Source organism: Vespa crabro, chromosome 8, assembly GCF_910589235.1.
Source record: "Vespa crabro chromosome 8, iyVesCrab1.2, whole genome shotgun sequence".
Taxonomy (NCBI): domain Eukaryota; kingdom Metazoa; phylum Arthropoda; class Insecta; order Hymenoptera; family Vespidae; genus Vespa; species Vespa crabro.
In genome coordinates, this window is record NC_060962.1 from 4,883,602 (window position 1) to 4,895,254 (window position 11,653).

Consider the following 11,653-nt stretch of genomic DNA (forward strand, 5'->3'; position numbering starts at 1 on the left):
CCGCGCCAGTCTGTCTATCTTTTTTATACATAACGTAACATCCTAATTGATAGCAATGTCTCCTTTTTAGGACAACGATAAACTTTCACAACTTCGAATTCCTTGGATTTTCAATGTATCTTTAAAGAGATTGGATTTGTCTTCTGTTTCTTCTTCTTCTTCTTTTTCTTCTTCTTCTACGGGATACAAGGTAGACTATCCTTCGCTTTGATTTTTATAGATTAACAATATTTTTAATTCGAATATTAACATTTCTTATATATATATATATATATATATATATATATATATATATATATATATATATATATATATATATATATATATATATATATATATATATATATATATATATATATATATATATATATATATATATATATATATATATATATATGTACATTTACACATACACATATATTGTTGACGATTGGAAGAATACAAATAGGATTTATATTTAAGTAAATAATAAATAGGACTTATATTTAAATGATCTCTTACTTAAGAGTCATAAGAATTGAATGGTTGATATCATAACTATTGCCAAATAGGTCATTTTTCTGGAGAAATATTTCTGCAATGGGTTTTATCCGACAAATCGTCGCCAGCAGAAAGCCATCTCACGCAGAAAAGTGATCGCCAATTGAACCCCTCCCTTTCTTTTGCCCCGATCGATCTACACATTTTAACTCTTAAATGTCCTTGAGCTCGAGAAGGAGAAAAAAAAGGAGATTTGGCAGACAGACAATGAGGATAATTGATATTATTTCTTTCTTCTTTTATTATTCTTCGATTAACGACATCTTCTCTTTTTTTCTTGTTGTTCTTTTCTAATTCAAACTTTCTTCTCGTATTTGTTTTTATTTTCGTAAAAATAATTAATTAAATTTTTAAGGAAAGCAATGGAACGCAAGATACAGGAATATAATGAGATCAGTTTCTATTACACTTTCAAGTATCTTTATTTGATCGAGATTTGTTAAAGTGGAAAAATCATAAATAAAAATTATTCAAGCGGATAATAATTGATGAATAAAAAAGAATGAACGCAGCATGATTGGATAATGTTGTTTTTTTGTTGAATAATCAGATATTTTAACTTAAATATATTATTTTAAATATAACAAGAAATACAAGAAATAAAGAAATATTTTCTTTCGATCCTCTTCCACAAGCTTCGATCTCGTGCTCTAATGGATGCTCCGTAAAGCATCCCTCGAGTCGTCTTCTTTTTAGATCGTTCAGTGGAATTTTATGACAAGGTCTATCCTCTGTACCATTAGTATATTCGAATGGTGAAATAGTAACGGGTGTTATTTCGAGTCTTTCGTAACACGTTGAATACATACTATCGATAACGAGAAATAATAAATTTGTATGAGGTACCTGTAATTATAAATATCGTTCTATATATTAATTCATTCTAAGTTTGTTCTATTAATAAAAAGATCATTTAATACATAGATGTAAATTAATAGCTTAAAAATTATTATATATTATATTAAAATAATTGAAAATAATATACTAACTCGTTGCGCGTAATATGGTTTTGAACAATGTTCAGGATTATTTCTAACTACTTTGGCAGCTACAGTTTCATTCATCATGTATAATGTTCTCTTTTGATCGCACGGATAGTGATAGAGATAAGGGCGTGCCGGAGGTGGAGGATCCGGTGCATCTTCGTCTAGGTGAACTTTACCGTAGGTAAGAGGCAAGTTTACGAACTGGGTCGTAAAACACGTCACTCTCAACAGAAACCAGAGCAATAGTTTCCACAGATAAGTTAGCGGATCCGTTGGAATGTATGCTGCTCCTTCGGTGCACTGAAAAATATTATTTTCTTTTTCAAACAATATTTTTAACAAAGTTCGATGCCACGTATTGATTCTTTCATACATTCACAGATCTTTGAAGAATTCACAAATACTTTCTAAGATATCGCTACTGTTCGAGTATTTTTTTTATGTACCAACTCAAAATTTTATCAATCTAATTAAAAAATTAAATTAAAGAAAATAAGACGAACGTACGTTAATTTATTTTATTTAAATATAAATATTATTTTACATACCAATTCTTCGCACCAAGCTTGGTAATCATAAATCTCGACAGCATTGAAGATACCTTGTTGAATCATAGAATCCATTACGGCTCCTTCTTGAGTTCCCATAAACTGACCGGTGTCATTGTAAGCTTCCGAGATAATTATGTATCCATTCTGGTCCAGCAAGTAACAATCGATCCACGTTTGGTTGCAGTTCATTTCCGATTCCGTATTGTTTGACGTTAATTCGACAAACTTTCGATACAAACCTGCCATTGGCATTTGAAAACCAATTACGGCTGCTGGTGCTTTTTTTTCACCGTATGTAGGAAATATACCCATAGAAGCTGTGACTATAGCACCTTCATCCGCTTCCCAAGGAACTATTAATTATGATAATAGAAAGATGAAACTTATTTATGTTTTATTAATGACTTTATTATTTAAGATTTAGATAAAAATACCTGATATGGATATACTATCAGGATCCAAATTATTTTGAAAAATGGCACCCTTATACCATGGTTCATTAACAGCTCTTCTATGGAGATCACCAAATTCAATATCATCGTTTTTATCTGCTAATTCCTTAGTTACCAAATGATGCCACCTTGTAAGGCCACTCTGAGTTGCGACAAATCTTAAGAAAATTTTATATTGATCCGCTAATTTTCTTACTATTGGATCATCGACAATGTAGTCACCGGCAAAGCTATTGTTTGTTGCTCTTGCATCGAATACTAATAATTGCATGAGTTCCTTGTTGCAATAATAATCATTATGGAACAAGGTTTGTCTTCCACATTCTGGGTCTTCATCGAGCGACACGTTATTAGATATAGGATAAGCTTCGTATTGGTCGGACCATCGCCATTCTGGTTTATCTAATAGATCTAAAAAATGGCGTAATTCCTGTTCCGGTGTGTCAAATTCGTGTCCTTCTAAATAATGAAAGCGACAATAGACCCAGCCAGGATGTACACGCCAAGAATTACCAACGAAGAAGTCAGCATTATTTACTTTTCTTTCTTGATTCCTACGAATTTCATCTCCTACCTTTTGTAATTTTATAACAAAAGAAAAGAAAAACAAAAAAATCCTTAAATCACGATGGAAACATTTTTATACAAATATATATACAATTTCAATTGACCTACTTACTTTTATCCAAGTAGTACCATAATTGGGTAGAGCAACCGCAAGACCAAAAGGTGTACCAGGTAACGGTGCATAGAAATAGTCACGTCTTTCCAAAGTCACGCGACGATAATCATCGTAGTGGAGCTTAACCGGAACATCTCTCATATTGCCACGTTTGTGATCAACCAAGGCTGAACGGAGTGCCAATATTTCCGGTCCAGGATTCCTGTGCTCGTTTTTGAAGAACAATGAACGTCAAACATATTCTTCTTTAACTTTATTATTCAGTTATTTTTGATATAGTAGGTATGCATGTTAGTAAAGTTGAAATTTATCGAATTCTCGTTCCTATCGATGAGTTGGTGTAACATCACGTTAAAAAAAGGACTTTCACTTTACCTTGGCCCACGACCATCATCAAGAATTTCCACTTCAGTGAGATCGACACTGTTATAATTTAATTTGAGTCTTCCTTTATGAACGGGTCTTAAATCCGGATGTAATATCACATAGCCGTTGTTCGATACGATAAATGCATAACCATTGACGCCGAGCTTGTACGGTAAAGTTAGTTTCCGAATATCATCGATGGGAACGTCAGTGCCTGCTATACCAAGTAAATTTGCTATCCTGGTTCTATTGTTACGATTTCCTTTGCGATCGAATACCGGTGTACTGACGGACGTAAGCAATCTATATTCTTGCCAGAATGTAGTGTTCAAAGTAGCTGGATCTCTCCTGACGTCCTCATTTTTATGTAACTGTGAAGAATAACAAAAGAATTAATTTTGACGTATTTAACGTGTTAATCAAATACCAGTCTCTCTCTCTTATTTTTTTTTTATATCTTTCGTTCATCGTTCAAATAAAAGACACCAAATAATAACGAAAAACGAGCTACTCTAAAGGCAAATGAGCGTGGTGAGGCTAATTAAAGGAAGTCCGGGCATGGATTATATTATAACATTAATCTAACTAATTAAACAATAAATAACTCACGTACATCTACATAACTAATGCTACTAAAAATAACATAAAGAAAATAAAAATTGTGGATCTGAATATCAGTAGACGATAAGAACGCATTTTTCAAACGTTTGGATGTATACTTTTCTTGCTTGTTTTTTTTTTGCCTCGACCAACATAAGAGAAGTTCTCATTGTCTTCTGCTTCTCAGTTCCAGAAACTAACACTTTTCTAGAGAGTTTTGATGTGCATAGGCGATAAAAAATAAAAGGAAGAAAAAAAAGGAAAAAAAAAGAAAAGAAAAAAATAAAGGAAACACATCCGAAGCTTCAGGGCAAGCAGGGTGATAGGGGAGAATAGTTTTTTTTTGTTGTTGCTTGCTTGAACCTTCTTTATGTAGATGGCATCCTCGTTTATTCGCACGCCCAGACGTTTTCCCTTGAGGTACTTCTCGAGACGGGACTTTTGCTTCTCGTGCTTCATCACTTTCCATAGCCACGTGGCAAGTGCCGGATTCTAATGGAATTCGTATGTTTAGAATGGAAATCATCAGGCTTACAAAGTTTTACTGTACTTTCCCGATTTCCTATGTCGAGATTTTTTTTTTTAAGAAGAACGAACGCTCTCGAAGCAATGCACATTTTTTTTTTCTTTGCTAATTTCAAAACGTAAATTATTTTATAATCAATTTCACATTATGCAACTTTTGTCGTGATGAAATGATATTTTTATCTTGATGAAATCATATTTTTGTCGATCATTCATTTTTCTCCATTAATGGTATTATATTATCTCACATATGGTGCTGAATGATCTGTCTGAGGTTCTCTTATATATATATATATATATATATATATATATATATATATATGTATGTATGTATGTATGTATGTATGTATGTAGCTGAGTATACATAACACAATAAGAATCATCTACAAGAAACGTCCCGTGGCAACGACAGCTATGAGGTTTCGCGGCCGTTTGTTCCGCTATCTCGTAACAAGAAACTGACGACGTGGTTCGGATAGCATAAATGCTACCTTCGCGCTTTTTCTTTTCTTCACTTCAGCGGGTACCGACAATCAGCAGCCGTGTGTAACGCATGACATTATAGATCTTACTTGTGTTAAATTTCATGAACATTTACACATAAAACAATAAACTAGATCTTTAGTGATGTCACGGAATACATCCTAAAGAAAACAACACAATTTTTCTAATCGTTTAACGAGCCATTTGTATTATACACATATGCACATATATATATTGCGTTTCTTTTTGTTTGTGATAATTGATAGATTAATTGATTAATTAATTTTAAAAAGAAAAAAATTTAATTAGAAAACAAAACAAAAGAAAAATAGTGAAGCGTATTAAACATTTTCTCACCGTTGTGTCAGCATAAGTGTGCGTCCACACGACAGGGTGCTTCACTTTTTGAAGAACTAAAGGTCGAGCGACAACCGGTATATACTTGAGCACCTGTTCGCGTACTTCCTCTTGTGTATGCACATGGGTGTAGTAACCACGATTAAGGCAGGCCATCCATTGGATTTCGCGTACCTTCGTGACCTCCTTACCTAAGAGGTAAGTGAATACACGTACTGGTATGTGTGTATTATTATCTTGCCAGTTCCATGTTTGAAACACCTATGAAAAAACAATCGAGGATAAAATTCTTAATCACTTCATATGAAAGTAATATTTGAAAGTTATTAGTATATTTTTTTTTTTTTTTTTATTATTCATTGAACGCATTAATTATTTTTTATATATTCCTATAATCGTAAATTTTATCTAATTATTATTTTATTCTACGTAAAAATTCACATAATACTACAATAATAATAATAATAATAATTGTTAAGATAGACATACGAAGTTCAACGAATATCGTTATGCACCATTGTGTACTCATAAAATCACTTATATATTATTTGGTTAATTTAATTAGATGGATCTTAAATAAATTTTCCCAAAGCCGAGACTTAGCTAAATCACTTTTTCGCACTCTAGAAAATGTACAAGAATTGCTCGTTTAATAATATAGGGTATTAAAAGTAAAAGTGTAATAAGAGGAAGAGGGTAGTATAATAGTACTACACGCGTGGTACTAATTGTAAGATAAGAAGAGAAATAAGAAAGATAGAGTAAGAGAGAGAGAGAGAGAGAGAGAGAGAGAGAGAGAGAGAGAGAGAGAGAGAGAGAGAGAGAGTGAGAGACTATTATACTTGGCCTTTCGAGTGGGATCTCATAAAATTGAAGAGGTACTCGTAGAAGATACCGTTCGGAATGCACCCCTTTTTTCATATCAAGAACATTCACGCAGGAGTACCACTTACTTTTATGTCGATTTTACGATAGAAAATTTTCTTCAACTGAATAACTAACCCAGATCCATCTAACGTATCGTCCATTATAACCGTAAACCCATACTATTATATTACGCAATATTATTGCGAAAAAAATGTTAATACTTTCTTAAATAACTTATATTATATCGTTTATCGATACCTCCGATAGATTTCCAGGCACTCCATCCGTAACTAACATAATCAGTTGATTGCAAGGTGTATCGGCACTGCAACCACGTGTCTCTCTATAAGTTTTGAGCAAACTGAAAGCTCTGGTAAATGCTTCGGTGAGATTTGCGATACCCTCGGTCTTTATATCCTTCATTGAATTCTTAAACGTATCGACGTTTTCCGGTGTCGCTTGGATGAGCATGTCTTTGAAACATGGTATCATATCTTCGGTCTGATTGTTGTAACTTAAAAGAGTAACAAAATCATTGTTCGAAAGTGTATCCAATATTGACATTACCGTTGCTCTTGCTATAAGGAAATATGAAATTCATATTATTAATTTATCAAATGATTCTGAGTTATATATGTTTCCATGAAATTTCAAAAAATTATATTTATTAAATTCATATATTTATTTATATTATAATTTAATTTACCTATGGTCAATCCCATACCAGTCATACTACCACTAGTATCCATCAGGATGACCACGTCTTTGCTACAAGTTGCAGCCTCGATAAACCAACTACGTACTCTGCAATCGTAAAGATCTACACCACCGTCATCTGAATCTGGATTGTCGGTTCTCCATTGCATCGATGGATAATGTCTTAACATTCCCGTAACAGAACCAAAGTATTGCCAAGATAAAGCAGGATCTGACTCATAATTCTGTCGGAACGTTTCATCTAAAATTTCCGTTCTCCTTATATCCTCCATTACAGCCGGTGTTAAATCATAAACATTGGTCGGTATATGTACCGACGAATGGCTCGTATTTACAGGAATATTATAAAAATGTGAGTCTGGTGTTAACTTCATTTGTCTATAAAATATAATTTGTCATATTAACTAAAATATCTTTCACCTTATTATTTTTATCCTCATTGTTATTATATACGATCTCTCTCTAAATCTAATATATTGGTATTGACAATCATGATACTGTTAATATCTTCTCTATCTATCTACGTATATATCATATATATACATATATATATGTATATATTCACTTTATGGATTGATCTTTAACCAATGAACGAGAATACAGTGCATTACCGCGAGATTCCCAACCCCATTCCAATCGCAATTGGTAAATTCCGATCCACATAACAAACGACACTATGCATATAATCGCTACTATGTACTAGGCGTACAATCCTCTATAATAATGTAACAATGATGACAGATAGGAAGTAAGAAATAAATTAATTGTTTCAATTATTAAACAATTATTAATTAATTATTACCTATATATACTTTTGTTCTTCAACATATTTTCAGGTATCTCGATCTGTTCTTCACCGATTACCTGACTATACTTTCCTGAGAAATAAGTAAAATTACTATTATATTCTTCCGATTCAGAAGAATTATTTTCGGCATTCGATTCGGCCGCAATACGAATGCAAGTAACAGCATCCATTTTTCTACGTAACATTCGTCCAACGTTTTCGCTTATTATATTGACTAGTTCGTCACCAGATTTATCCTGTACTATTGTATTCATGTTTCTGTATATCTGATAAAACAAAAGAATGCAAAAAATTATACGTTATATAATATAATTATGATTATATAATATAATTATTATAATTAGCAATTAATATCTGATAATTTTATGTATTAAATTCTGATAATTACATATAATTTTTGAATATAGTTTTATATCTTCGTTGAAACGTAACAGAAGTGGCATCTATAGTCGCAGGCAGAGCTCACAAGCTACATGTGCAATTCTTCAAATATTACGTCAGTCTTCGTAATTTCAATAATAAAATGTAATTTCGTTAGAACATTTTTACATTTCATCGTTAAAATTATAAAATTGTTAAGATACATGTCACTTTTAAAAAATAAAACGAAGAACCTATTATTTTATTCTATTCGTATAAATTTAACGAAACAGTGATGACAACAATTATCTTAAGAGCAATATACCAAAGGTTTACTTATCATAGGTCGATATTAAATATCTTAGAATCCAACCCTATATCTCGAGTGTGTCCTCATCCCCTCATCAAAGAAATCGTCATCGCGCACGAACGCACGACGAAAATAGTCTATCGAGCGTTTACGAGCGTTATATCGAGAGCAAAGATGGAAAGCATTAAGGTAGAGAATGCATAAATGCATTATACTCACTGTTAATAATTCTTCGGGACGTGCTACGGCATTTGCCAATTCCCATAATTCTGTACCTAAATTCTGTGCCCATTTACTGACTCTGTAAACGAAAAAAGAAAAAAAAAATGAAAGAAAAAGTTTGTTAATAAAAATGATCAAACGCGCACAAATACATATACAGAAATATTTTAACATTCGTGCTACTTTACCGATCATCGTGATACATATATACAGGGTAGGCCAAAAGTTCTTAGGATGATTTTAAATATTAATTACTCTTTTTCGAGATCCTTTAGATAAATTATTTTGTTGTCAAATTGTACAACTAATAGTTGCCTAATTAGCGATACTGTAAGCCTAACTGAGAGCTTAAAAAATTTCAAAAAATTGTAATTGATTTTACGAGAATATATTTGGAATTTTGTATGCCCACCATATATACAGTATATTTAAATTTTATGCGTGTTCGAGGAGATAGAAGAAATATCGTTTTACAAATGTAAATGAACTCACATGTTAGCATCGTTGGCAAGACAACCGCTACCGATGACGAAGAGGACGTAGACGACAAACCGGTGATCTATCATTCCCATCGCCATGACCGCAAATGCGGTGGAACTTAGGGACAAAACTCGAAATGGAAAAAAGTGTAACTTTATGTTTTTGTCTTTTGAGAAAGAGAAAAAATAAAATACACGCACGCACACATACACACACACACACAAATGTCTACGAAGGAAACATTACCCTTCTCTTGTCTTTCACTCGTACAAAAAGACGCTACTCTCCCTCTCTCCCTCTCCCTTTCACTCGATCTATCTCTCTTTTTCAACGTTCTAAGATTTACTTCAATAACGAAACCCTCCTCTTCTTCCAACGACTACACCGGTGTTCCGGTATTATTTTTGGTATACGTACAGCGCCATCTAGAATCTCGTGGTATCCGTTTCGGAACTTTCTTTACGCGCCTTTTCTCTCTCTCTCTCTCTCTCTCTTTTTCTCTATCTCATTTGTTCCAACATACATATATTTAGAAAATTTCGGCTAATAGAAAGGAACTTTATGATCTACTTTCGAGTAGATCTTTTGATACGTTTGATGTTCGCAATATGCGTTCATATGCATACACATTGTACATGGATGCGTGGATGCATTGACGATAATCAGCAGATGTCGATAAGTGCAACCCTTTCTACGAGAGATACACATAAGTAAATTTCTATTATAGGAACTTAAGTGCTTGGATAAGTGAATAATTATTATGATAATATTAGATTGTATATATTTATCGAACGAAACATAATGAAATTAATAATATATGTAAAAACTTATAATATTTTGTATAAACAGATATACTATTTTTTATAAGTAAAATTAATATTATCGAATAGTTTTTATATGTATACAGATACATATATACGCTTGTATATATGTACATAAGTTGTATGCACTAACTATTTAAGCCAGTTATGTAGACATAGTTAACCGGAGAATACCTTCGAGTATACCGGATACGATCTTTGTAGTCGTAAGGTCTCTAGGGGGTGTAAAAAATCTTTCTTAATTATACCATATATTCTTCGTATATTTAAATATATAAAAATTCAAAGTTAAAATGTCAAACAAATAATTCTCACCTTTCGAAGAAGGATCTCCTTTCAAGAAGATATTCTTTCAGTTTAACAATTTCTACGAAACGAAATAATAATTATTTTTTTCTCATTCCCCAAAAAATATTGGCAAAAATGCTTATTAATTATACCTTTTGTATGTTGGCCAACCTTGGATCCTTCGTTTTCCAAGAACCTTTCTCGCAAACCTTAAGACCATAAAACTTTCGAACAAAGCCATAAAATTTTTTCCCCCCATTTATTTTCTTTTTGTTTTATTTTTTTCTATCAATACATATACATACGCACGCGCGCGCGCTCAAACACACATACATACACACACCACACATGTACATAGTTCATCCTCTAATCATGCGTAATACCTAATCTTTCATATAAAGTAACCTTATAGCTGATCAGTAGAAAAAACTGTTGATTAAAATCTGTTGATAAATGAAGGTCAACAAGGACAATTTAAAGAGGCTAAACTTTAGCGTGAAGCAACCGTATACTTTATTACACATCGAATGTATACATACTTTACTACTGACATAATTTAACATTTGATAATTTTTGCATATAAAAATAATTGATTTCTTATTTAATTCATCTATTGATTTAATATAATCAAAGTTTTATGAATCAATGCGAAATTTTTATTTAATTAATAAAGTCAGTAAATGGAATACAGCGTAAGCATTTAATAATGAATGACTATAGTTATATTTGGTAATGGAAGGATTAACCGTATATTTTTATAATTCTTTTTTCTTTTTTTTTTGTTTTTCTTTCTTCTTTTTTTTTACTTCATAATCTATTTTATCTTAATGCAAGAGGGCTGAAACATGTGATAGTGTGCAACTGTTCATTCAAGCATAGAAATAAGACCATTAATACCGGTAAGCACGTGTTGAGAATCGCGTGGATAAAAGAGTTCCGCCAAGAACGTTATGAACGGAGGGAGTCAGAAAGAAAGAAAGATAGTAGACATAGTGAGAGAACGAAACAGAATTACAGGTGTAATTCTCTCTTTCTCTCTCTCTCTCTCTCTCTCTCTGTATGTGCGCGCAAGCGTATAGATGCGTGTGTGTATGTATGTGTATGTGTGTAGGTGTGTAAGTGTGTGTTCATGAAAAAAAGAAAAAAAGAAATGAAGAAAAAGAGAAGGTGAGAGAGAAAAAGAGAGAGAGAGAGAGAGAGAGAAAAAAGAGTGCGAGAGAGTGCGATATAGTGCGAGG

General features: G+C 32.4%; 1 protein-coding gene and 1 long non-coding RNA gene across 7 annotated transcripts; one reads left to right on the plus strand and one right to left on the minus strand.

Annotated features, from left to right (window-relative positions):
* Positions 1-7: 7 nt before the first annotated feature.
* Positions 8-1,162, plus strand: LOC124426351. Its single transcript, XR_006942710.1, has 2 exons — positions 8-190; positions 552-1,162. It is a non-coding gene; the product is annotated as an uncharacterized LOC124426351 (long non-coding RNA).
* Positions 1,094-9,707, minus strand: LOC124426347 (voltage-dependent calcium channel subunit alpha-2/delta-3). Of its 6 annotated transcripts, XM_046967936.1 has the most exons (15): positions 9,319-9,378; positions 8,824-8,905; positions 8,668-8,741; positions 8,323-8,436; positions 7,929-8,200; positions 7,116-7,504; positions 6,668-6,987; positions 5,543-5,803; positions 4,541-4,669; positions 3,587-3,948; positions 3,209-3,413; positions 2,512-3,103; positions 2,075-2,430; positions 1,530-1,826; positions 1,094-1,386 (listed from the first exon to the last, which is right to left on the minus strand). In XM_046967936.1, the coding sequence occupies exons 5-15, from the start codon at positions 8,186-8,188 to the stop codon at positions 1,096-1,098; spliced, it is 3,462 nt and encodes a 1,153-aa protein (XP_046823892.1). In that variant the 5' UTR covers positions 8,189-8,200; positions 8,323-8,436; positions 8,668-8,741; positions 8,824-8,905; positions 9,319-9,378; the 3' UTR covers positions 1,094-1,095. The 6 variants fall into 6 exon arrangements, with proteins under 6 accessions (XP_046823892.1, XP_046823889.1, XP_046823890.1 ...); XM_046967933.1 differs by lacking the exons at positions 8,323-8,436; positions 8,668-8,741 and adding an exon at positions 9,553-9,707 and having other exon boundaries at positions 9,319-9,436; XM_046967934.1 differs by lacking the exons at positions 8,323-8,436; positions 8,668-8,741 and adding an exon at positions 9,553-9,703 and having other exon boundaries at positions 9,319-9,423.
* Positions 9,708-11,653: the final 1,946 nt, after the last annotated feature.

Excerpts from the sequence above, each read along its gene's own strand:
- LOC124426347 (XM_046967933.1), bottom strand. The coding sequence starts at position 9,404 with ATGGCGATGGGAATGATAGATCACCGGTTTGTCGTCTACGTCCTCTTC. Across the intron at positions 6,988-7,115 it reads TGGTATGGGATTGACCATAG|CAAGAGCAACGGTAATGTCA; the intron begins GTAAATTAAATT and ends ATTTCCTTATAG. Across the intron at positions 3,949-4,540 it reads ATGCCATCTACATAAAGAAG|TTACATAAAAATGAGGACGT; the intron begins GTTCAAGCAAGC and ends TATTCTTCACAG.